The 25,417-nt window shown below is 57.2% G+C and overlaps 1 protein-coding gene across 3 annotated transcripts; it reads left to right on the top strand.

Moving 5' to 3' along the window:
• Positions 1–2,019: 2,019 nt before the first annotated feature.
• On the top strand, positions 2,020–25,089 carry TCOF1 (treacle ribosome biogenesis factor 1). 3 transcript variants are annotated; one of them, XM_068162270.1, is made up of 17 exons: positions 2,020–2,163; positions 2,553–2,608; positions 6,038–6,177; positions 6,889–6,995; positions 7,275–7,614; positions 8,425–8,519; positions 8,854–9,078; positions 9,693–9,962; positions 14,414–14,585; positions 14,740–14,891; positions 17,238–17,411; positions 17,884–18,133; positions 18,387–18,472; positions 19,177–19,405; positions 21,118–21,693; positions 23,303–23,397; positions 23,914–25,089. In XM_068162270.1, the coding sequence occupies exons 1-17, from the start codon at positions 2,053–2,055 to the stop codon at positions 23,941–23,943; spliced, it is 3,108 nt and encodes a 1,035-aa protein (XP_068018371.1). In that variant the 5' UTR covers positions 2,020–2,052; the 3' UTR covers positions 23,944–25,089. The 3 variants fall into 3 exon arrangements, with proteins under 3 accessions (XP_068018371.1, XP_068018380.1, XP_068018362.1); XM_068162279.1 differs by having other exon boundaries at positions 18,384–18,472; positions 23,917–25,089; XM_068162261.1 differs by having other exon boundaries at positions 18,384–18,472.
• Positions 25,090–25,417: the final 328 nt, after the last annotated feature.

The raw sequence follows: 25,417 nt of genomic DNA, 5'->3' as shown, positions 1-25,417 counted from the left end.
GACACCCACCCCTCAGGTATTTATACACATTGATGGGATCCCCTCTCAGTCTTCTCAGACTTCCCCTCTCAGACTTCTCAAGCCCCTCCCCATCTTTCCTGTAGCCCCCCTTTAAGTACTGTAAGGCTGCTATAACATCTCCCAGAGCTTCTCTTCTCCAGGCTGAACAACCCCAACTCTCAGCCTTTCCTCACAGCAGAGGTGTTCCAGCCTTCTGATCTTTTTTTGTGCCCAGACCTCGCAGCTCAGGTCGTCTCTGAGCAGCAGCAGCAGCAGCAGTCGTGCTGGGCCAGCATCCCGGGCCAGCCGCCCCGTCACGGCGTGTGCCGCGGACACCTTTACACCAAGCATCAATAATGGTTTGTGCAGGGGGAGGTCAAGCCCAGAAAGGGCCTGGCCAGGTCTGCATTTCATTTACTGGAGCTGTAAAACTGCCACCTGGCCAGTGGCTTTACAGCTTTGGATGATGCTGGTGTCAAAGACATTTGGTGCAAGAAGCCAGCTGGAGCCAGGCCAGTTTTATATTTAATCTCGCCTCTGCATACAAATAAAGGTTCTGTATTTGGAGTGAGCGACAGGCACACCATGGACATCATTAAACCTTCCAAAAATAAACCTCTGCCAAAATGAAGCAAGCCAGATTTTCCTGGAAAGTATCAGCACAGGGCTGGGGAATGGAACCAGGGCAGACCCTCTGCCGCTCGGCCCCTCGCCAACAGCTGCTCTGTGTCGGGAGCTCCTTCTTCCCTCTCACTGTTTGTTTGGTTTAGCCCCAAAATATCTTCCTTCTATCTAGTCTAAATCTTCCCTCTCCTAGTTTAAAGCCATTACCACTTATCCTGCCAGAACAGGCCCTGCTAAAAACTGCCCCCAGCTTTCTTACAGGCCCCCTGCTGAAAGCCTGCAATAAGTTCTCCACCGAGCCAGGCTGAACAACCCCAGCTCTCTCAGCCTGTCTTCATAGCAGAGGTGTTGTGGCCCTCAGATCATTCTCCTGGCCTCCTCTGGCCCCACTCCAGCAGGTCCTTGTCTTTCCTGTGCTGAGGACCCAGCACTGCAGGTGGGGTCTCAACAGAGAAGAGCAGAGGGGCAGAATCCCCTTCCTTGACCTGCTGCCCACGCTGATGGGGATGCAGCTCAGGGTGCAGTTGGCTTCTGGGCTGTAAGTGCACGTTGCCAGCTCGTGTCCAGCTGTTCATCCACCAACATGCCCAAGCCCTTCTCAGCAGGGCAGCTCTCCACCCCAGCCTGAGCAGCTGGTGAAGGGCCCTGAACACAAGCCTTATGAGGGATGGATGAGGGAACTGGGCTTGCTTAAGTCTTCAGAAGAAGCAGCTTGAGGGGAGAGCACATCACCCTCTACAACTACCACAAAGGAGGTTGGAGAGGTCTCCCTCTCCGGAGATATTCAAGAGCTGCCTGGATGAGTTCCTGTATGACCTGCTCTGGGTGATCCTGCTCTGGCAAGGGGTTTGGACTGGATGAGCTCTCGAGGTCCCTTCCAGCCCTGAACATTCTGTGAGAGGTGGGGGTTGGTCTCTTCGCATGGAACAAGTGACAAGAGGAAACAGCCTCCAACTGTGCCAGGGGAGGTTCAGGTTGCATATTAGGGGGAAATGGTTCACAAGAAGAGTTACCAGGCATTGGAACAGGATGCCCAGCGAGGCAGTGGAGCTGCCACCCCGGGAGGTGTTTAGAAGACGCGTGGATGTGGCGCGGAGGGGCGTGCTTTAGCAGCAGCCGTGGGAATGCAAGCTCCGGGGGAGCAGCCGGACATGATGACCTCCGAGGTCAGCTCCCTGGGTCTAGGAATGTCCAGCCCAGCCCTTGCGCTGCTGGAGCACGCAGCCGGAACCTCGAGCGGACCTCCCTGCAGCCGCCCCGCTGCCGCCCGCTCTCCCCTCCCCTCCGTGGGTGTGCCACCGCTCCCCGGCCGCGCGGTGCCCCCCCCGGCACTACACTTCCCAGCGGGCCGTGCGGCGGAAGCGGACGTGACGTTGGGGCCGCGCAGCACGCGGCGCCCCCGGGGCTGCGCCGAGCGGGGGCCGCGCCATGGCGGCGGATGGCCACGGGGGCCGGGAGCTGCTTGCCCTCATCCACCAGCACCTGCTCCGCGGCGGCTTCGCCCGGGCGGCCCGAGAGCTGCAGGCGCAGACCGGGCAGGTAACGGGCAGCACGGCGCGGGCAGGGGGGAGGCAGCCAGGCCGCGGCGGGGGCCGGACGCGGAGTCTGGGCCCTCGTGGTCCCACACCGAGCACCGGGGCCGCCCTGGCCTCGTGGCTCCGCTGCTGCTGCCCGCGGGCAGGCCTGGCCACGAGCCGGCCGGGGAGGAGGGCTGGGACGGGCGCCGCGCGGGATGAAGCCGTCCCGCAGCGTGGTGCTCCCGGAACACGTGCTGCCGCGGCTGTAGTCCCGGCGGGGAGCCCTGGGTGCAGCGGGCCTGCCCCACGGCCAGCAGGGGAATGCCGTCCCTTTTTCTCGGGGGTTCCCGGAGGGGTCTCTGCTCCTGGCTGGTGGTCTCGTCCTGAGCTGTGCTCCCTCTGTTTCCACAGAAACTGCTCCCGTCCCTCTCAGCCTCTCTCGAGGACATCTTTACCCACTGGGAAAAGTAAGTGGAAGGAGGCAATGACCAGCGAGTAGGTTTCAGGCGGTGCTAACCTCGCGGCTGCGTGGCACGTGTGACCTTTACTTGCTGGAATTTCCCGTTGTCAGGCCGCTTCAGGTGATAACTGTGCTCGGCAGACTCTCCTCCTCGCCTCTGCTCTCAGCCCGATTCTTTTCAGCTGTTAAAAGATTCCTTCGGTGTAGAATTTCCCGAGATAAGCTGCTACCTCGAGCAGCTGGCGCTGTTCTTGCTGCTTGGGGGTTTAAATCTGGAGTATGGAGGGGCTCAGGGTCAGGCTTTACTGGCAGCCAGCCTTTGCCCCCTCCCTGCTGTTTCACTTTCTTTTTGGAGCCACGTGCTTTGCAGGAGCAGTGACCCAGGCACAGAGAAATTGAGCAACTGCTGAAGGCTCTTACAGGGGCTTAAGCTTTGGCATGGATCATGCTGCTTCTGACTCAGAGGAAGTCTTGGGTTCAGCCTGTCCTTTCAAGCCGGGACACGTTCAGCCCAACAGCTTCCCACGTGCAGTTCCCCTGAGTACCCCACGTGGAGGTCTGCAGTGTGGAGCCTTCCCCTCTGAGCTGTGTGAGCTCTCCCTGCCCATGGCATGGGGGTTGGAACTTGATGATCTTGGAGCTCCCTTCCAACCCTGGCAATTCTGTGATGCTCTGTGGAGTGTGGTGAGCTGGGCAGCCACCCTGTGCACCACCCTGGTTTGCTGCTGGAGTGCAGTGCTGCAGGGAGGCCTGAGGGAGCCACAGAACTGGATTCTTGGGGGTTCAGAGCTGGATTTCTGTGCCTGTGCTGAGGAGTGCTGGAGTGGAGGTGCTCCTCAGCAAGGCTGTACCAGCAGCCTTGGGAAGCAGGTGTTTGCTTCAGGGGTGTCTTCTCCTCCTGCCCTGCTGCTGCTCTGGTTCTCTCACTTGAGCAGCAGAAAGTCTGGGGCTTGGTGAGGATGTAGCAGCATAGAAACAGGTTTGCAGTTCCTCCCTCTAACAGTTTGTTGCTCTCTTGGGTAATGATGGTGACCTTTCCCTGTGGAAGTTAACCCTTGCACACACTGTAACTTGGAGAGCTTGGCAGGCAACAGGGCACTCTCATGACATTTAATTGCTGTTTCTCTACTCATGTGGCCCCACCCCCCCAGTATGCCTTTTATTCTTGTTGCCCCTGGTTTGGGGTCACAGTGGGGGATGCAGGGACCAGCTAGGTTGGTTTCTCCCTGCCTGCCTGAAGAGCTCTCACTGGGTGAGCTGTGATTCTCACACCTTGTCTCTTCATAGGCCTGAAAATGTCTTTCTTCTTGCTGCACTGTGGCTGTTGCTCATCAGAGGCCATCCTTGCTGCTCTCCTTCAGAAACTCTTGCAAAGTGAACCTAAGCAGCTGAGAGACCCTGTTCACTAAGAGCAGCCTCCCTCCCTCCAGGGCTACCTTTAACCTCTGGGAGGGGATGGAAGTGTGCCTGGAGGCAGGGGGAAGCTGAGGCAGCTCAGCCCCGGGAGTAGCCAGTGCCCTGCAGCGCCAGTGGGTGTGGGCACCACTGCTTTCCCACACACAGTGTCCCTGGTCCCCCCTGCCAGGGTCTCCCAGCAGTGTTCTGTTGTGGTATCAGCTGCTGCTGAATCAGGGAGGCGTTGGGAGTGTGGCTGCTGCCTCTGTGACTTGCCCTTCTGTTCTCCTGAGGGAATTATTAACAGCACTTGGTAGCAGCAGATGTGCCTTGCACTTGGCCTGCCTGCAGACAGCTTGCCCTTACAGCCACACTGCTGACACACCCACAGGCAGCATGGTCTCTGCTGGCCAGCTCATGAAACCCTGCTTTCTGGTTTAGATGAAGAGATGAAACAGGCTGAGCTGTCAGGAGAGCAAGAGGAGGATTTCTCTTGGGTCCTTTCCCCTTTTCTCTGACAACTGTGGGTGTCTCAGGGCTTTCACCAGCTTAGCACTGCATTTGTGAATCACACAGGCATGTGCCCAGCCACTGCTAGCCTCATCATAAAGCCAATGTATTAATTACTGCCTGTGTTTTCCTGGGGAGGTTGAAGATTACTTCCAGCCACATCATCCCTTCTGGTACAAGCAGGGATTCAGAGCCTGGAGGCATTTTTCTCCAGCTTGATGTTTTCACCCAGCTGAAGAGCTTAGGTGTTTAATGCTCATCTGTGGATTCTTCCTCCCCTTCTTCCAACACCTCTTCTGTAAGTCCAGCCACTTCCTTTCTTGCATCTCTCTCCACTCTGACTTCTCCATCCTTTTGCCCTGTGAGCCCATGCTCAAGTGGCTTTTGCAGCCTTTTCCTGGCCTTGTGGAACACCAAGACAGAATCACTGCCCTAGCCCTGGGACTGCATTTATTGTCTGTCTGTAGCACCTCCTGGAGCCAGTTTGTTCTGTGGGTTGCCTTTGCTCTGTTGTGAGCACCAGCCCCATCCTGCTGTGTCTTTATTTCCCTGCTGAAATGAGAAAGAGTCTGCCTAGGACACAAAAACTGTTTGGCATCTTCTCAGAATAGAATAGAATAGTCTAGACTAGACTAAACCAGGTTGGAAGAGACCTTCAAGATCATCGTGTCCAACCCATCAACCAATCCAACCCACCCAAACAACTAACCCATGGCACCAAGCACCCCATCAAGTCTCCTCCAGAACACCTCCAGTGATGGTGACTCCACCACCTCCCCAGGCAGCCCATTCCAATGGGCAATCACTCTCTCTGTGTAGAACTTCTTCCTAACACCCAACCTAAACCTCCCCTGGCACAGCCTGAGACTGTGTCCTCTTGTTCTGGTGCTGGCTGCCTGGGAGAAGAGACCAACCTCTGCCTGTCTACAACCTCCCTTCAGGTAGTTGTAGAGAGCAATAAGGTCACCCCTGAGCCTCCTCTTCTGCAGGCTAAGCAACCCCAGCTCCCTCAGTCTCTCCTCACAGGGCTGTGCTCTAAACCCCTCCCCAACTTCATTGCCCTTCTCTGGACACCTTCCAGCAAGTCAACCTCCTTCCTAACCTGAGGGGCCCAGAAGTGGACAAGTATTGCAAGGACATTTACCATGAGGGTGGTGGAGCACTGGAAGAGGTTGCCCAGGGAGATAGTTGAGGCTCCATCCCTGGAGATACTCAAGAAGAGGCTCCACAGGACTCTGGGCAAGCTCATCTAGGGGAGGATGTCCCTGCTGACTGCAGAGGGACTGGATGACTTTTGGAGGCCCCATCCAACCCAGACCCTTCTCTGTTGGTCTCTGTGGTTGCCTGAGGGACTGGAGATGTCCCTTGCAGGTCAGAGCAGTGTTTCTTCTACCCCCTTAGGAGCTGTAGTGGATTGTGTGTGTGTCTGAGGGCTGGAGCTTGGCCTGAGAGCGGGTGAAAGTTGCCTTACAATTTGTTTAATATCTACTTACCTCCCCACACCATTCTGATGCAAATTCTGTTCCCTCAGAACTCCCTCAAATACCAGGAGAAAGGTGAGTGAGGAGGAGGCAGCCATCCCAGAAAAGATCAGAGTTCCTGATCCCGTGAGCAGCTCTGAGAGCTCTGAGAAGGAAGAGGATGAGAAAGAGAAGGCGAAAGCTGCCAAGGGTAGGAGCCTTTCATCTGCCTGCTGCTGACAGGGGAGGACTGGAGGTTGGGCAGGAACAGCCCAGCTTGTTTGGCTAGAGAAACTGCTTGTACAGAGCTGGCTATTCCCTTGTGCTCTTAGAAAAATAGGACAACTAATTTAGCATCCCCTTCTCATGTGGAGCCTCAGAGGAGCACAGATGTCTGCTGGAGCTAGAAAAAGCCTGTCATGATTCACTGGAGAGGGATGGGTGCTGTCACTTGGATGGAGGCTTGGGAGCCCAGCACTGCCCACTCTGGAGCAGCTTCTGGCTGGTCACAGGTGTCTGTTGGGCCAGCAAGGACAGGTCTGCTTCATCTGTGAAGGAAGGCTTTGGGAGCTGGTCTGGAGAGCCAGTGGCCTCTCTCTGAGGGGACAGATCCCTGCTGCAGCTGATGTGGGAGGCATTGGCTTGCATAGTCTAACAAAAGCCTATATGTCTGATGAGCTCTGGCTCAGTCTCATCTGCTGTGGACCTTGGGAACCTGCAGAGCTGGGCAGGTTCCTTCTCTTGGTGGTAGGGAGCAGGATAGGGTGGAGGAGCCTTGGCTGTTGCCAGGGCAGCAGCGGCGGTGTTGGAGCAGGCGTGCAAATGCGACCCTGGCTTGCCTGCTGTGGCCTTGCTGCAGACCAGAGGCCATGCTGATGTTGGAGATGTGCTGACATGATTTCTCTGTGGCTCCCCTGTGCAGCAGCCAGCCTTCCACTGACCACAAACTCAGGAGTGCCTGCAGAAAGCAGTGAGGATGAGGACTCCTCATCAGAAGAGGAGACGTCTGCGGGGAGAGGAGCAGGCACGGTAAGGTCATTCTGCCTTTGGCTGTGGGGGCTGGCAGCACTTGGGAGGCCAGGACTGCCCCAGGCTCCCTGGCACGTGTAGCATTGTGGCTGGGCTGGCATTCATATTGAAATGACCCTCCTGTGCTGGCATAAGCCTGCCTTTTGATGTCTCTCCCCCAAGTGCTTCCCTGAAGAGCTGTATGGCTCACCCAGCTCCCAGATGGCTGTCCAAGGTATATTGTGTCTAATTTAGCTTCACATCTGTCTGTAGGCTTCCAATTCCTTTTGTTCCCTGTAGGTGACACCAGCTGTGGTGAGTGGCAAGGCTGCCAACTCCCTGCATTCTCCTAGCAAAGCTGCTGTCCCAGCAGGCAGGGCGGCAGGGCCCTCTGCTGCAAACAGAACTGTGCTCTCACACAAGCAGCAGCCCGGTGCATCAGCTGTGTCTGCAGCCCCAGCCAAGGCTGGGCAGAAGCTGCCTGCTCCTGGGAAGTCCAACCATGCCACTGCAGCCAAAGTAGGTCAAAGCAAAGCACCAGTAACTGCCAGAGGATCGGACAGCTCCAGCAGCAGCTCCTCGTCGGAGAGCGAGGAGGAGAAAGAGACTCCAGCTGCAAAGGCCCCAGCCCCCAAAGTGGGTAAGGAGCCTGTGGGCTGTGGTGGATGCCTGTGTGCTCCAGCTCTGCTGGGAATCAGGTCTGAGCCCTGCCTTCAGCCTGCTCCTGTCAGCTCCCTGGCTGGAACGCTCAGAGCCATGCTTGCTCCTCGGGGAGGCTGTGAGAACACTGCAGAGCAGCCAGCTCCAGAGCTCTGTGGGATGAAGCCAGCCTGCTTGCTCCCATTTCAAGCAGCAGATTCTGTGCTAAGAAGTGTGTCTGGCAGCACCCAGCACTGTGGGGCTGGAGATCACAGTGTGGTGCAGCTAGAGGAGGTGCTGCACTAACACTGCAGATGCTCTCAGCCTCTCTGAAAGGCACTGCAGCATCTTCCCTTCAGTCTCAATTGCAGAGTGGTTTGGTTTGGGTTTTTAAGTCTGTAGGGAAATCTTTTACTGCTTTGAAGTGTGTGTGTTGGAGTGGGGAGAGAGGGTGAGGAATAAATCATAGAAGCTCTCTTGGCTCTTTTCCAGAGGAGGTCCAGCCAGGCTGGATGCCCCTGCAGGGAGGTGTGTGGGGCAGTTCCCATGAGGGTCAGAGAGCTGCCAGGAAGGATTTCTCATCCCTCTGGCCCACAAGCACCACTCCCATAGGAAAAGGCAGAGTTTGTCTGGAGAAGTTACTCCCAGCAGGCCCCTGATGCTTTCAGCAGGGCTGGACCCTCTTCCTGCCAATCCCTGTAGCCATCTCTGTGGCTTGTTTTATTTTCCTGACTTCAAAAGCTGTATTAGCATCGTGCTCTGGCAGCCCAGAGCAGGCAGCAGCTGTGACATCTCCTCACTTGTGTTTCAGAGCCAAAGGAGGCAGCTGGGGCTGCTGAGAACAGCAGTGAGGACTCAAGTGATGAAACATCCTCTGAGGAGGAGGCTGCAGCTCCAATGGCCCAGGTAACCTCTGCACCCCAGGGTCCTTGTCTCCCTTGAAGGAGAGGGAATGCTCCAGTGCTGTATTCTGACACCACCTTCCCTGGGTGCACAGGATCCCTACAGCCAGAGAAACACTCTGCATGCCCCTGCTGCATCAAGGATCTTATCCCAGTTCCTCTTAGTGCCTGAAGTTTGATTTGTAGGAAGCAGTGGGCTGTAGTCAGGCAGGCCATGGAGGAAGAGACTTGCTTCAACTACTCCATAGCCCATGGGTCAGAACAAGCCCAAGTTGGTAAGGCAGCTTCTGAGGTGTTAACCTGATCCTCTTGTTCCCTTTTGTTTGCCCTGTCCCCAGGCAAAGCCAGCTGTGAAAACAGCTCAGGTTAATGCAGCCCCTGTGAAAAGTGCCCCTGCTGCTGCAGTGCCCCTCAAGAAGAGTGCAGTGAGGCAAACAGCACTGCCCCCAAACCAGGCCAAGCCCACACCCACGCCGGCTCCTGCGGCTGCAAAGCCTGATGAGACCTCAGAGAGCAGCGACTCCTCGGACAGTGAAGATGAGGAGCCCCCATCCTTACCCCAGGTATGCCTGTCCAAGGCTCCACCTCTCCCTCCACACCTCTCCAGGGCCCAGAATCACAGTGAGAAGGAAATCTTGCACATGCATGGAGCAAAATCCTGCTGGGGTGGGGGAGGAAGGAGCCATGAAGGTGTTTTTAAGGAGCCTCAGTGTCTGTGCTCTGAGCTTCCCTCAAGCCATTGTTCTTCCCTTGAAAAACAAATGCTACCCATCAGGGCTTGCAAAGAAAAGAAAGAGACAAACCCTGCAATTCAATTCTTCTCCCACCTGAGGAGGCAAATTGTCGTGGCTGAATTTGCCTCTCAGCTCTAATTTGCAATCAATAGTGTCTCCTTCCTCAAGCTAGTGCAGTTTAGCTTCCCTGCTGTGGAGAGGGAAGAGTGCTGTGAGGCACTGCTGGAGGGGCCTGGGGGTGTCAGCAGGCTGATGCAGGAGGTCTGGTCTTGCTCTCTCACCTTGGGAGCCAATCCCCACGCAGCCAGATGAAAGGATTCCTTGTGTCCTGCCAGCTGCTGATCTTCCCTCAGTGTTTGCTTTTCTCAGGGGGGGGCTCTGAAATCTCTGCAGCACTGCTGTGGGCTTTGCCTTGTTTCACGCTGTGTCCTTGCCTTGCCCAGACAAAGCCTCCTCCCAGGCCCTCCCAGACCATCCCCTCCCCGGTGAAACCTACACCAGCAGCATCGCTCTCCAGTAAGGCAGCTCCAGCTAAACCACTTCCACCTTCTGAAGGGAAGGCAGCACCAAAAGCAGCAGTGCCAAAGCAGACCAAAGCCACCCTGGGGAGGGCTGCTGCTGCCTCAAAGGCTGCTGAAAGCACGAAGCCAGCTGAGAGCTCCAGCTCCTCCAGCAGCGAAGAGGAGGAGCCCCCTGTGCCCATCAGCCAGAAGGTAGGAGCTGCCTCCTTCAGCTCAGTGCTGAGGGCTGGGATAAGCAGGACAATTACTTGCTCAGCCCTTCAGTGCTGCTGCTGATCTCCTTCAAACACCTGTAGCTTGCAGTGTGTTGTATCTGAGTCCCTCAGGAAGCTCACTCTCTCCTTGGAAAGAAGCATGGCCTCATTCTTCTCACCCACCCAAAGCAGATGAGGTGGAGGTGGGGGGAACCTATTTGATACCAACTCCTTCACTTGCCTCTTGCCCCTCTGGTGTGTGCAGGGTCACAGATAGCTTGGTCTTGGCTTTCCTGTGAGGATTTACAGAATAAAGAATAGAATACAGAAGGAACCAGGTTGGAAAAGACCTTTGAGATCATCGAATCCAACCTATCACCCAACACCATCTGATCAACTAAACCATGGCACCAAGTGCCTCAGCCAGGCTCTTCTTAAACACCTCCAGGGATGGTGACTCCACCACCCCCTGGGCAGCACATCCCAATGGCCAATCTCTCTTTCTGGGAAGAACTTCTTCCTCACATCCAACCTGAACCTCCCCTGGCACAGCTTGAGACTGTGTCCTCTTGTCCTGGTGCTGGCTGCCTGGGAGAAGAGACCAACCCCCACCTGGCTCCAACCTCCCTCCAGGTAGCTGTAGAGAGCAAGAAGGTCTCCCTTGAGCCTCCTCTTCTCCAGGCTAAGCAACCCCAGCTCCCTCAGCCTCTCCTCACAGGGCTGTGCCCCAGACCCCTCCCCAGCTTTGTTGCCCTTCTCTGGACACCTTCCAGCAACTCAACATCTTTCCTAGCCTGAGGGGCCCAGAGCTGGACACAGGATGTGTTTAGACCTCTCCTGAGAGAGAGAGAAGTCAGACTGGACTCTGATTTCAGGTGGCTGATCTTGCAGGGAAGCAAATCCCTTCTGGAGAGTGTCCCAGAGACCTCCTGCAGCCCTTGTGAGCTGCAGGTGCCTTTGGAAGGAGCCCTGCAGGCAGTGCAGGAGAAGGCAGCTCTTCTCTGCAAGGGAGGAAGGGAAGCTGGGGGCAGGGGCTCACGTGTCCTTGCAAGGAGGCTCTTTGTCAACACGTCCTTTCTCTCCTGACAGGCAGGAGCTAGAGAGACTCTGCAGTTTTGTCTTTATAGCCTTGGTCTGCTAAGGTGGGTGGAGGGGGACGCATCTCCAACAGTTGTCTCTCTGCTGCTCTCTTCCTGCATGGTTCTGTGTGGAGCTTCAGCTCTCCTGACAGCTGTGCCCCGGGGTCCCACTCCCAAAGCTTCAAGCCTCCTCTGTTCCAGCAGGGTTGTAGGTGAAGGGCCTGCTGGGGTAGGTGTTTCTTTCCTGCCAAGCCTCGGTTTGCAGCTGGCAGCAAGAGGTCTCCAGCTACTTAACTGCTTCAGCATCCTCCCTCTTGCAAGCTGGCAGTTACCCCTCAGCAGCCACAGTCAGCAAGGAAGAGCTTGTCATCAAGGGAGCTCTATTTTTGCCAGACAGGCTGTTTCTTCCCCTGTTAGTAGCCTACAGGCAGAGACCACGAGTGAAGCCTGAAGATAAACCATGAGGCTTAGCTGTGTCCACAGTCCTGTCCTCCCAGTCAAACTCTTCTTAGCTCATCCTCACCATCTGCTACTTGGGCATATGCTAACCACTGACTTACTGTATCCTGCAACTTCCTCTGGCTTCTGTGCAAGATCCAAACAGATAGAGAGCGTTGGAAGCTGCTTCATCTTTCCCTGTGGGGGTGGATTAGCACAATTAAAATGAACATCATGCCTAAATTGAACTGCTTAATTGGTGTGTTTACCTCTGAAGGCTCAGTCAAAGAAGCTGACAAGGTGTTTGCATATTTTGGGGGGGAAGGATGGGGATGAGGATCAGTCTGGCTTGACCTCAGAGATTGCTTGGATTGACCTTAAAGATGCTGTGAGCTGCTGGAGATGCTGCTCCTGCTCTGCTTCCTCTTTCCTGCACGTTTTGGGACAAAGATGGCACTCAAGCCCTCTATGGATGGGCTTTGGCTTCTCCTTACCAGCACTGGGTGTGAAATGCACGTGTGTGTGTGTGTTGGGAACCTGCACCTTCCCTGAGCACCCCAGGAGCAGCCATGCAGGCTGTGCTGGCAGAAGCTGGGCCTGCAGGCTTCCATGGTGGGCAGCAGCCCCTGCGGGGAGAGGCCACATCTCCCTTTCCCTGCCTGCTCCCTTGCAGGTAGGGCTCACAGCTTTGCTGTGTCGTGCCACAGCTGAGAGGCCGGTCCCAGCCCCGTTGGCAGTGCCACTGCTGAGCAGAGGCAGCCCTGGGGTGTGCTGGGTGGTGGTTCCAACGTGCTGGGCACACGTGGCTCGGCGTCGCCTCCCCTCCTGGCGTTCCCCTCCTGGCGCGCGGCGCTGCATGATGCCAAGGGCCCCAGCGAGGTGGCAGATGGGCTGTGCAGGAGCTGAGTCACCACTTTGCTGAGCTGCAGGCAGCTCCTGCCTTGGGGGCTGGAGAGGAGCAGGAAAAATGACTTCCTCTTGAATGGTTTCCCTCCTCTCGTGAGTTGCTTCAGTACCTGACGCCTTCGGTCGTCAGGAGCTCTCTCTGGGCGCTGCCCCGCTCCCTGCGTGCCGCTCAGCCACGCTGCTGGCCTGAGCCCACCTGGGGCCATGCTGCAGGACATGATGCCTGTCAGCCATCAGGCAGTGACTGAGGAGAGGTGGATGGAAGGACCTTGGCCTCCCCCCAGGAGGATTTGAGGAGTGCTGAGGCTGTGCAGTGTTTGCTGTGGTTTCTCGGTGGGTGCCGTTTAGGTTCTTTGTGTCAGGACGCTTCTGCGTGGCAGCTCCCTCCCACCTTGCTGAGTTAGCAAATGAAGTACCCTTGCACCATGCATCTGAGCAGGGGGAGAAGCCAGAAGCATTGCTATGAAGGTCTTGAAAGTGAGTGAGTGAGGCCTGATCTTGGTGGGCTCTTGCCTTGCACAGCTGTGCTTTGGGACAGGAGTGAGAGGAGCTCGCACGTTCCAGCAGAGAGTGTGAATTCCTGTGGCTGCCTCAAGCAGTTCTCTGGCTTCAGCCCTGCAAATCTGGCCTCTCTCCTGGAGATTGTGACTCACTGGTATCAAAACAGAGCAGTGAGGTTTGCAGTGCCCCCTCCCCAGAGCCTGTGGAGGTTTCTGTTTCTCCCAGCAGAGTCAGAGTGTGCTTGGCTTGCTCCGAGAGCCGCTCTGCAGCGGGATAAACATGCAGATGCTGTTGTCTGTTTGGTGCTTGGCTTCCAGATGATAAACACTGCCCCAGTGGCAGCCCTCGGTGGGGCTGTGCCAGGCAGCACAGTAAGATCCCTCCTCCCAGGAGGCTGCTAGGCTGGTGCTCAGCTGCTGCCCAGGAGCAGCCCCTGGCTGAGCTGGCGCTGCTGAGGTCCTCCTGCTCCCCTGGCACCGGCTGAGAGGCTTTCACCACCTTAGCAGCAGGGCAGGGTTGGGAGAAAGGGGGAGGGGGCAGGGGCTGTGCAGCCACACTGGAGTCTCCCTCACCTTCCTCTGGGAGGAGCACTGCAGCCAGCTGCCATCACAGGGGGTTGGCTGGGGTCTGCCTGCCCTGGCAGGCATGAGGTGCTGTGGCAGAGCAGCCCAGAGATGAGCCATGAGTGGAGTAAACTGAGTGGGTGCAGAGCCTGGAGAACATCTGGGGGGGGTGAAGGCAGCAGACCCCTGGGCAGGCTCCCCCCATGCCACTGCTGGCCTTCAGCAGCGTGCAGGAGAGGTGTCTGCTGCCCTTGGCCCTGGCAGGAAGGAGATCTCTCACCTGGCAGCTGTGCATCTGCTGCTGGGTACCTGTGGTTTCCTAGTGCTGGCACACCAGCGGCTCAGGGCCTGTCCTGGGACATCAGAGCATCGATGGGTGCCAGCAAAAGGCAGCCAGGTGAGTTGCAGGGGGTTTGTTACCTGGAGAGTTCCACATTCTTAGAGCTGTTGAGGGATCAGTGTCCACAGGGAGTCCTGCTCTGCCTCTGCCTACCCTCTGTGTTCCCCAGTGAGCAGAGAGCAGAGCTCTGCAGCAGCTCTAGGAGGCAGCTGCTCTGACACTGAATCTTGCAAGTCTTCTGGCTTCCCAGCTAGGAGGAGGTCACACTGAAGTGCCTTAAGAGGGGGTCTGGGAGTTGCAGTGCTTCTGCTGCCCAGCCAGTGTCTCAGCCTCAGTGAGGAGCTGCTGCTGAGTGCTGCTAGCCCTGGATGCTCATGCAGGAAAAGATGCTCAGGCTGCCTGCCAAAGGCACGTTGCTAAATGCAGTGCTTCGTGCTCAGCAGCTCCAGCCAGCCAGCAGCCGAAGCCCTTTCCATCCTGAGAGGCCAAGGATGGAGTGAGTGCTGGTAACAGCTGTGTGAGGGGAAAACACAGCCCAGCTTGAGCTGAAACTGCACTTCAGCTCCCAAACACCACCTGTACTAACACCACCCTCCTGGGCCTGTGTTTCTTCTTTGTTAAGAGATTGACAGAGCAGCCTGGGCCTGTTCCCAGCCTCAGCCAGGCTAAAACTGGGCCACCTGAAAAAGCACTGGGAAGCACCTTGAACACCCAGGCCTCAGAAAGTGAGAGCAGTGACTCTTCTGACAGTGAGGAGGAGACCTTGGTGGCACAAACACAGCCTCCACAAGCTGGTAAGTCTCCTGGCAGTGCCTCACCTGCAGCCCCATGGCTTTGCTTCTCTCCCCTCCACGTAGAGCAGTCCAAGCCTGTGGTGGGAGCTCCTGCTCTGGACAGCCAAGGAGAGCAGCTTTCTCCTGGTGAAAATCTCTTATGCTTTTCCTGCAGCAAAAGCCAATGCTGTGCCCCAGCCTACAAATGTGAAGAAGGCTCCAGCTCCAGCCCCTGCCCCAGCCCCTGCCCCTGCCCCTGCGGCCAGCAGCGATGATTCCAGCGAGGAGTCAGATTCAGAGGAGGAAATTGTGCCTCCCACTCAGCAGGTCAGCAGCTTCCTACCTGGGTGTGGATCCTGTTCACCCTACGTGCTCAGGAGGTCTCAGGACTTGTGAGGTGGTAGCTGGGTGGGTGGTGGGTGCAGGGAGGAGCCCTCTCCCCTTGGCTGAGTCAGGTTTCCTTGGCAGAGCCCCTGGGGCTCGCTGACCCCGGCTCTCAAGCATGAGAAGCTCGTGGCATGTGAGAGCTGTGGAGGGTGTGAGTGTTTTGGCAGGAGCATGGGTGGGTACATGAGCCCAGAGCTCTTCTGGGTCTCTGCCCACTTTGCCCTGCTCCAGGGAGTTCATAGTATCATCATAGTATCAGTCAGGGTTGGAAGGGACCACAAGGATCATCTAGTTCCAACCCCCCTGCCATGGGCAGGGCCACCCCACACTAGATCAGGCTGGCCAGAGCCTGAGTTAGAGTTAGCCTAGCAAAGTTAGAGTTAGCCTAGCAAAGTTAGAGTTAGCCTAGCAAAGCAGCCAAATCCTTGCAGGCAAGGTCTTTCCATCAACTGGGTGACTCCAAGACAGTCCTCCCCTGGTTCCTCCCCAAACCCTGGGCATGGAATGCAGCTGGAGCTCTCTGGACTCACCTTCTTAAGCCTTGGGAGGCTGGAAGGCTCTGCCCTGAAGGGTGGCACAGTGGTCCTGCTGCCTTTCATCTGAAGGAGCCAAAGCCCTGCCTTGTAGAGGGGAAGTGACCTCTCCTCTCAGACCTGAGGCTCTTCATGTCTCCATGCCAGTTCCACAGGGCTGTGGCTGAGCTCCTTAGGACCTGAGCTGCCCTGACATGAAGCTATCCTGGGTGTCTCTGCACCTCTGCTGCAGTTTGAGCCTGAGGAAGAAGCCAGGTGAAGAAGCATTGACCAAGGAACATGGCTGCTGTTCCACTCCTGTGTGGTGCTGGCTTTGGCTGGTGCTCCTAGCCCAGGGCTCAGTGGCCACAAGTGCTTCCCGTCCCACACACGTCCCCTGCCTGGCCAGCACCTTCCCTGGCAGGTTGTGTGCACTCCAGGAAAGCCTTGCCTGGTGCTGTGGGCAGTGTGAGGGCTGCCTCCCCGCAGCTGTGGGCAGGCAGGCAGCCAGAGCAGCCCTGGCTGGAGCCTGTTTGCAGCACCGGGGCTGTGAAACAGCTCAGCTGCTGTAACCTGAGCCCTGTGCCGGGCGGCCCGGAGCTCGCCTTGGGCCGGCAGCTCCCTGCAGGCAGGATGGAGCTTTGCCTCCTCTTCTGAAGGCCAGATGTTGTGTGAGGGAAATGTCAGCTCACAAAGGCCCAGCTTGTCAGGAGAGCTGCAGAGGGGAGGCTGCTCAGCTCGCCGTGTTTGGAGCACGAGCCGGGAGGCCGAGCGCTGCTCCGGTGCCTCTGCTCCCTCTTCTGCTGGCATTTGTGTTCTGCAGCTGATGTTGGGGTCAAGCTCTTCTATTTTTAACCCCTCTTACCTTTAGTTTCAAATGTGAGTCAACAGAGTTGCTTCTTGCCAATTTGCTCCCCTGTCTGTGGCTGGCTTGTGGACCTGGAGGCAGATTTGCCCTCTGCTTGCCCTTCCCTTTCTCTCTGTCACCAGCTGACCCTCCAGATGTGATCCTTAGGGTGTAGGAGACATCCTGGGATCCAACCCTTTCTCTCTGTCACCAGCTGACCCTCCAGGTGTGATCTTTAGGGTGTAGGAGACATCCTGGGATCCAACCCTTTCTCTCTGTCACCAGCTGACCCTCCAGGTGTGATCTTTAGGGTGTAGGAGACATCCTGGGATCCAACCCTTTCTCTCTGTCACCAGCTGACCCTCCAGGTGTGATCCTTAGGGTGTAGGAGACATCCTGGGATCCAACCCTTTCTCTCTGTCACCAGCTGACCCTCCAGGTGTGATCCTTAGGGTGTAGGAGACATCCTGGGATCCAACCCTTTCTCTCTGTCACCAGCTGACCCTCCAGGTGTGATCCTTAGGGTGTAGGAGACATCCTGGGATCCAAGTGGCAGCATTTCAAAGCAGGGCTGTCAGCTGCAGCCCTGCCTGTACTGCAGTGGATGGGGATCTCACAGCCTGCAGGCACATCATATCTTGCCTGCCTGCCCTCAGGATGGCTGCCCCTGGGGCACTGAGGTACTGCTTTAGGCACCCCCAGGCTGCTGACCCTCACTTCTTTGCTCCTGGTTGTGCCAAAGGCCCTGCCCAGAGGCTCATAGGAGACAGAGCAGGCCTGTGAAGGGGGGAGAAAAGTCAAGCCCAGCTGGGTGCTGTGCTGCACAGGATGGGAGGGCTGAGGAGTTAGTGCTGACTTGGTTCATGCTCCTGCCTCTTTTCCCCCCAAGTTGTGTTCTGTCCTGATTCTCTGTCTCGTCTCTGTTAGGTTCTGTCCCAGCAGAGTGTCAAAGCAAACAAGGTTTTGAGCACAGTGGCTGCCAAGGATAATGCCACAGTGCCCCCAGGGAAGGGGCTGAAAGCTGCTGCTGTGCCTGCACTCAGCAGAGTGTCTGAGAGCTCCAGCAGCGACGACTCGGAGCAGCATGTGCAGGCCAAAGAGGTAATGGTGGTGGAGAGACAAAGGCAGGAGCTGCCCTGGGGAGTCTCTGCTTGGGGCTGTGTCCCCAGCTGAGGACTCTCTTCACTGAGGGGGAGCTGCTCTATTTCACTTTGCCTTTCCCCCCCCCCCCCCCCACTATTCTGCACCCTGAGGTGGGGCAGATGAGCTGAGGGCTGCCCTGCTGTGCTGCTGTTGCTGTTCCTGCATCCCAGCTGGCTGAGCAGTTTCTTCCTCCTTTTATGAGAGCAGTGCCTTGTGCAGTCAGGATTTGTCTGCTTCCTCTGTGGGCTGGGGGGGAATGGGGCCTCTGTGCCCTGCATGAGAGGTCCTTGGGCTAACTTTGACACTAGTTGGAGCAGTACAGCTGAGGAAGGGCTGAGGTGCTCCAAGCCCATCTGCTCTGGGCTGCTTTGGGTAGCTCATGGGCACGAGCAGCTGCTGCTCTTCAGATGCTTTCATCCTTCTCTCCTAGGCCTCCACTGCTCCTTGTCTAAAGCAAACAGTTCCTGTGGGCAAAGCTCCTGCAGCCAGCCCTGCTGCCCCTCAGGCTGCTTCGCTCCCGGGAGCTGCCACTGCCAAGTCGAAGAAGCCAGGCCTGCAGCCAGTGCAGGATGCCCAGCTGGCACAGCCTCTGCCACCCCCCAAGGCAGAGGACGTCTCAGACAGCAGCAGTTCCTCAGACAGCAGTGATGAGGAGACCCCCAAACAGCCCCCCAAACCTGGTGAGTGTTCCCAGGGGATGTTCTCAGTGCTGCTGGCCAGGCCAGGGTGGGCACAGTGTTTTGTTACCCCGTGGGAGGTGTCACCTTCACGTGGGGGTTGAAGTGGGGGTTCCTGCTCTTCAGTTTGGCACAGCACTGCCCCTCCTCAGGAGTCAGAAAGCTTTTTGGTGGCAGTAGCTTGTGCTGGGAAGCTGGAGCTCAGCTCCAGGCACCAGTGGTGGGTTTAATGGGATGAACTCTGCTCCTCCAGCAGGCTCACAGCAGAAACCAGCAGGGATCCAGCCAGCCCACAGCTCCTCCTCAGAGTCCAGTGAAGAGGAGGAGCAGGCAGCATCACAGGTATGGCTCTGGAGCAGGGCTGGGATCTTCTTGGGTCTTGCAGCTGACTCTTCAGCAAGACAGAGGACTGAGACTTCTCAGCCATAGCAAGTGGGGTGCTGAAGGGTTTTGCCAGCACAGAAGTGGGGGCTCTCAAGTGCAGTGCTGTGAGCAGGGCCTTTGGGTGGGGACAGGGAGGGGCTTCTGAATCTGGAATGCTTCCCCAGGCAGCCTGGCCTGGGGTCCAGGGCTCTCTGTGCCCTCCCCAGAGGAAGGGGTGGGAGGAGGTGGTGCCCAGCAAGGGTTAAACCAGGGAAATAGTCAGAGAGTGCCAGCAGCAGCAGCAGGGTTTTGTTTCCCCTCTTTTATTTGTGACTTAACTCGTGTCCAAGCCATTAAATTCCCTTTGTCAGTAACGTGCAGGGCGTGCAGCACATCTGCAGAGCATTAGCTGTGCGTGGGTGCCTGCTAATGGCCAGGAGCCTCCCCCAAGCCTGCTTTGCTGGGCAAGAACAAAGAGGAGAGCCTCTCACCATCGGCTCTCCTTGCTGTCAGCTCAGCCCCTGGCTGGCAGCGCTGGCCTTGCTGAGGGGATCGCTCCGTGGGTGGCCAGAGCTGGGCCCTGAGCTCAGGGTCTGGGGGCAGTAGCAGCAGGACAGATCTGCCTGGCTGGTGTGTGGGAGGCTGCCCTGCTGGGGCTCCTCAGCGTCTCTGTGCCGTTTCAGTCCCTCCTCACAGGCTATGTCAGCCACTCCAAGCCTCCAGCAGCGGCCCAGGCACCAAAGACGGTTCCCCCCGAGCCTGTGGGCAAGGTGGGGCAAGGGAAGGCAGCAACAACTGCTGCAAACTCCCTCCCCAAACCCCCCCTGAAGGCAGCTCCCAGCGACAGCTCCAGCAGCGACAGCAGCGACTCCGAGCCGGATGTGGAGCAGGGGGCTCCAAACCACACAGCAGGTGAGGCTGCTGCAGCAGGGGGGAGAAGCTGCCTGGCCCCAGAGGGTTCCCCATTCCCAACCAGCCAGGCAGAAAGGCACCTGGGGGTACTGGTTGATTGCAGGCTGAACATGAGCCAGCAGTGTGCCCAGGTGGCCAAGAAGGCCAATGGCATCCTGGCCTGCATCAGGAACAGTGTGGCCAGCAGGAGCAGGGAGGTCATCCTGCCCTGTACTCAGCACTGGTCAGGCCACACCTTGAGTCCTGTGTCCAGTTCTGGGCTCCTCAGTTTAAGAAGGACATTGAGAGACTTGAAGGTGTCCAGAGAAGAGCAACAAAGCTGGGGAGGGGTCTGGAGCACAGCCCTGTGAGGAGAGGCTGAGGGAGCTGGGGTTGCTTAGCCTGGAGAAGAGGAGGCTCAGGGGAGACCTTCTTGCTCTCTACAACTCCCTGAAGGGAGGTTGGAGCCAGGTGGGGGTTGGTCTCTTCTCCCAGGCAACCAGCCCCAGAACAAGAGGACACAGTCTCAGGCTGTGCCAGGGGAGGTTTAGGCTGGAGGTGAGGAAAAAGTTCTTCCCAGAAGGAGTAATTGGCCACTGGGAGGTGCTGCCCAGGGAGGTGGTGGAGTCACCAGCCCTGGAGGTGTTCAAGAGGGGATTGGATGAGGCACTTGGAGCCATGGTTTAGTTGTCATGAGGTGTTGGGTGCCAGGTTGGACCTGATGATCTCTGAGGTCTTTTCCAACCTTACTGATTCTGTGACCTGGCTGCACTGCGCCGCACGGAGCGCTGCTGCCGCCTGCTGGCTGCCCCTGGCCATGACACCTCCAGCGCCCCTCTCGCTCTGCCTGGCTGGTGAGGTCCTGTGCCTTTGCCACTTCTGAGTTCTGCTTTAGCTGCAGTCCTTAACGCAGCTCATGGGAGCAGGCAGGGCTCTCCCTGAAACTGGTGCACACTGCATTGCAGTGGCTCCTACAGAAGGTTTGAGCACCAGCTGAAGAACGTCTGCCACACTGGTGTTCAAACCTCCCCTTGGTGTTTCCTGGGCTCTGTAGTGTGTCTGGAGGGCAGGGGAGGGTAAGCAGGTTGGGAGAGCCATGGAGAAGCAAAGTTTCCTGCCACTTCCCTGTCACCCTGGGTTGTTGGTGAATTGTAACACCTGGAGCTGGAAGCTGCTGCCTCTCTGGTGTGACCCTGGCGCCTGCAGATGAGCTCTGCTCTGCTCTGCAGATTCAAAAGGGTCTTTTGGCCTCTTGGGCACATTGTTAAGTTGTGCATCACTAAAATGAGGAGGTCAGAGCTGTATACAGGTTCAGGAAGGCCCAGGAGCTGAGGGATAGGCCAGTGGTGATGGGGTGGGCATCCCTTCCACCTTGGGAAGTCCCTGACTCGCTGGGGGTGGTGTTCTGGGGAAGGACTGCTCTGGCCACGCTCCCCTGGCTTGTGCTGCACTTCCTCTAGTCAAACAGCAAAGCTGTTGTGGCTGAGGCATCACCAGCTACCTCAGGCTGAGGCATCTTTCTCTGCTCTGCTGGAGCTGGCTGGCCAGCAGGTTTTGCTTCTCAGGGGAGAACTGGATGCTTCCTCCTGATCATTTGGACTTGGTGATATTGGAGGTCTCTTCCAGCCTGCTTGATTCTGTGATTCTTTGGTCCTTCAAATAGGTTTTCCCATCCTCCAGTAACTCTGTGGTCTGTGTAATGAGTTGTCTTCTCTCTCTTTGTCACTGTGCAGAAAACCACCCTCCTCTAGGGCAGGAAACCACAGGGAGCTCCAGCAAAGAGAAGGTGGCAGGGAACCCAGAGCCAGCTCCTGCCAGCCTCAAACCTGCCCGACCCAAGAAAGCCCTGGCTGTGAAAGAGAACAATGCTGGGGCAAAAGGGGTGCAAGTCACCCCAGCACCACACACCCCACTCCCCACCCCACAGGCAGAGGAGTCCAGCTCTGGGAGCGAAACTGAGATCAGCACTGCTGCCAAAGCTCCTGCAGTGCCAACACTGGAGGGGTTGGAAGGGAAGAAGAAGAAGAAGAAAAAGGAGAAAAAAGAGAAGAAGGAGAAGGAGAAGAAGAAAACTTCCTCCACAGCAGAGAAGGCTCTGAAAACATCTAAGAGCAAAGACAAAGAGAACAAGAAGCAGAAAACCTCTCAGAAGAGGAAGCTGGCAGAGGAGGATGGGGCTGCTGTGCAGCCCAAGGAGAAGAAGAGGAAAGGGCAAGCCCATGAGGAAGCACCCAAAAAGAAAAAGAAGAAAGCAGCTGGTGACCTGGAGAAGCTGGCAGACAGCAAGGAAAAGAAAAAAGCAGCTAAAAGTAAGTGTGCCTCCCCTGGGGCTGTGCTTGCAGTGGGCTCTTGCAGCTGCTGCACATTCAGCCTCTGCCTGGGGCCTGCTCAGGAGTGCCCTACCCACTTTCCTCTTAGCTTCTTGCTTGGCTGTTTCCCTCTTGGCCCCCCCAAAGCTCCTGCCAGGTTTTTAACACCCCCACTTCAGTGTTTCCCTGCAGTCTCAGCACCAGGCCCTGTTGCAGGCAGCAGGCTGGGCCCCCCCTGCCCCTCTGTCCTGCATCCATCACAGCAGGAGCTGCGTCAGTGCCCTGCTGCCTGCAGAGCCAGCTGGGCTCCCTCTGCATCTTCTGTGGCATGCCCTGTCCCCCCAGGGCTTTGTCCTTTCCTGGCCTTTATCCTGGCTGGAAGCAGCTGTCTAGCTGGGTGCTGGCAGAGGCTTGAGGTGAGTCTGCCCTGAGCCTCCTGAGGCCTGTGTGCCCCCTGGCATGGCGTGCCTGCCCGCGCCGGGCCTGGCGGAGCTCTGGCTGGTTGTAGGCCGCAGAGCTGTGGGCTGCCCGCAGCAGAGCTGTGCAGAGCAGCTCTGCCAACCCAGCCAGCTTCCCTGGCTGCTCTGTGGCACACACAACCCGTGCTGGCACAGAGCTGAGGTGAGATGTGGCTGAGGAGGGCGGGCAGAAGGTCCCTGGCGCGCTGTGGGCACGGCAGAGCAGCCCAGCAGCAGCATGCACACAGCTGTGTGCCAGGCAGAGCTTCCTGAAGGTGGCCTCCTGCTGCCAGCCTCTCTGAACGAGGTCAGCCCTGAAATCTGTGCTGTCCTCTGCCCTGCCAGCCACTGCCATACCCACGGGGCAGCGGTGTCCTAGCCTGACCCTGCCTGATCAGCGTCTGTGCTGCAGCACGGTGAGCAGCTCATTCCAGAGGTGCAGCACAGGGCTGTTAGTGCTGCTTTCAAAGCCCTGCTGCTTGCTCCCAGTGCAGTGTTCCCTGCCCCTCACACCTGCCTGCCTCTGCTCTTTGCTGCCTGCAGGCAGAGGCAGCTTTTGCTCTTTGCATTTGCAGACTGGAGCTGCTCTGTGCTTGCTTGCTGTATAAAACAAGAGGGGAGCTGGAAGGGCTGGGCCAGACCTGCTGGGGGTTCTGTGCTGCAGAGCTGCAGCCCTTCACTTTGGAGGAGCCAGGCTTGCCTGTCAGCCCCTGCGTGGGCTGCTGCACAGCCATCAGCTGGAGCCTCGTGGAGCCTGCTGAGCTGAGCCTGGTGCCTGTCCATCCTGTGTTGGTAGCTCCCCCTGCTCTGGTTTCTGGCATGTGCCTGGCTGCTTCAGTGCTGAAGCAGTTCCTCAGGAGTGGGTGGGCAGCAGGATGGGGAAAGAGGAGAATCCTGTGTACTCCTGCCCACAGGTGTGCATGGGTGATGGGATCAGACCACTGGCACAGAGGTACTGGAAGAAACAGCTCTGGGTGCAGCTGTCTTGTATCAGGGCTCTGCCCTCACCCCCTTATTGCTCTGGAAGGCCTGCTCAGCTTTGGATGTGGTGAAAAGCTCCCTGGAGATGCTCCTGCCACTCAGTACTCCATCTCAGAGGCTAGCAATGCCAGAGTCCCTCTCTTAGCTGACTTTCCTTTTCCCTCTCCCAGAAAAAAAGGCTGGAAAAGAAAAGAAGAGCAAAAAGATGCCTCTGGAAGGGGAGCCTGTAGCAGATGGCTCTGCTGAGGTTCCCAAGAAGAAGAAGGTATGTGGGATTCCCTGGGACTGGGGCTCCATGTGGTTGTGGTGCTCATCCCTGCAGCATGCCAGGCTGGAGAGGAACAGAGCTGTGTCCTGGCCTTGCTGGCAGTACAGAGGAGGCTGTGGTTGATTGTGGCTAGCCTTGAGATAAGCCCTGACCATGGGTTGGGTTGGGCTGACTTGAAGAAGGGCTTATTCCTCTATCACTCCCCCTGGAGAGATCCTTTGCCCTGCAAGGGTCAAGCCCAAGGGCTCCTGTGGTAGCAGAGAACCTGCCCAAGGAGTAAGTGCTCTTCTCCAGCTGGCTTTTCAAGTTGTCTTCACCAGCAACAAGGTGCTGAGGGCCTGGAGGGCTGCTGCATCCCATCCCACGGGCTGGAAAAGGGGAGAGAGGGAGGCTGCAGGGCCATGAGCATCCTATAGGGGTGGCAGCCAAGCAGCTTGGGGCTGTGCTGGGTGCATCATGGTTGTGGTGCAGGGGATACTGATTGATTCTATTTTTCACCCTCTCTGTTCTCAGAAGAAGAAAGCAGCTGAGCCTGAAGGATAGTGAGAAGGTAGCTGGCCCCTGGGGACTGTCAGCTGGTAGCTCTGAGCAGCGGTCACCTCGGCCACATTCCGTCCTCCTGGGCCCACCTCGGGAAGACACTGAACCTTCTGAGTCAGCCTGGCCTTGGGTTAGAGGTCCAGGGAGTGGAGCAGTGTGAGGAGAGCCCTGCAGCAGCGTCTTGGCTCCTCTGGATGTGTTTGACCTCAACTCTGTAGCTGCTGAGAGCCGGATGTCCAGCCTGGGCGCTGCTGCCCTCTGTCACCAGCGGAGCCCGGCGGCCTCTGGCAGGGTCTGCCTGGCCCTGCCGACCACAGGGAGCTTGCAGAGAGTGCTGTGGGTGAGGTGGTGATGTTGTAGTCACCTGGAAGCGGACCAGATGCACCTGCCCTGGCTCTGCTGGGCTGTGAGGCTGCTCTCCTCCTCCCCACCCCTAACTCCCTAACTCCCCTCCCCCAAGGTACCGCATCCCTGTGATTAAGGATCTGTGGGTGAAGAGCAAAACAGGAGAGAGAGAGAGAGAGGAAAGGAGAGAAGCCTGGCAGGAGAATTTCAACTCTTGGCTTTTGGTTTTACAGGATAATTTATGACTCCTTTTAACTGTGACTTTTAGAGCAGAGCAGTCTCCCCTCCTGCCTCCTCCTGCCCCTGCCTGGGGGCCCCCAGACGGTTCCTTTGTTGCCCCCTCCTGCCAGCTCACTTGTTGCACAAGGGCTGAGCTCACCTGGAGGAGGCAGGCTGTCCAGAGAAGAGCCAGCTTGCAGAAACTGCTTTCCTCCTAGCTGACACCCACCCATCTCTTTTTCTCCTCACAGAGCTATATTTTTAAGAGCAACTTTGACCTTTTCTGTTTTGTTTCCCTCCCCCCCCTCCAACCCTCCTGTGATCTGTGCTGTCAGCCCTTTTTTGCTACCATGGAAGAGAGCTCTTTGGGTTTACTTTTTCTTCCAACCCTGACAGCAGTTGGTTTTCATGTTCCTGGAGTTGCACTGAACAGCTGTGTCCAGCAGCTGTTCTCAGCCAAGGTGGCACCATCATGTCTTGTGGTTATGTTTTGGGGGCTTTGGGTTTTGTTTGGGGTTTTGTTTGGGTTTGTGTTGGGTTTTTTTTTTTAATGGACTCCAAAAATAAAGAAAAGGAAGGTTTGGATTTGGCTTCAGCTGCTCCCCAGGGCAGGGAGGTGCCCCAGGGCAGGGAGGCAGAGCAGGGCTCAGCCACCTCAGGAGGATGTTGCAGGGAGGGAGAGTGATGCCCAGGCTCTTTCCAGGCACTGCTTCAGCCCCTGGGGAAGAAGGAACTGCTTCTGCCTGCTCCCTGAGGATGAGCAGATGCTGTTGCTCCTCAGCTTTGAGCTGCATGTTCTCGTGGGGGCTTGTGTTTTGTTCTCCTTACTGCAGTGCTGAGAGCAGGTTTGGGCCTCACCCTTCCTGGTCAGACACTGGCAGCAGCCACCCTGCACCTTGTCCTGGGCTTCTGC

This window comes from Melanerpes formicivorus, unplaced genomic scaffold, assembly GCF_026170545.1.
Source record: "Melanerpes formicivorus ecotype bairdi unplaced genomic scaffold, bMelFor1.0.p_v2 SCAF_2, whole genome shotgun sequence".
Lineage (NCBI taxonomy): Eukaryota > Metazoa > Chordata > Aves > Piciformes > Picidae > Melanerpes > Melanerpes formicivorus.
Note: the sequence above shows the minus strand (reverse complement) of the source record. Positions and strands in the feature narration are given on the sequence as shown.

Excerpts from the sequence above, each read along its gene's own strand:
- TCOF1 (XM_068162261.1), top strand. The coding sequence starts at position 2,053 with ATGGCGGCGGATGGCCACGGGGGCCGGGAGCTGCTTGCCCTCATCCAC. Across the intron at positions 17,412-17,883 it reads AGCATGTGCAGGCCAAAGAG|GCCTCCACTGCTCCTTGTCT; the intron begins GTAATGGTGGTG and ends CTTCTCTCCTAG. Across the intron at positions 18,134-18,383 it reads CAAACAGCCCCCCAAACCTG|CAGGCTCACAGCAGAAACCA; the intron begins GTGAGTGTTCCC and ends CTGCTCCTCCAG.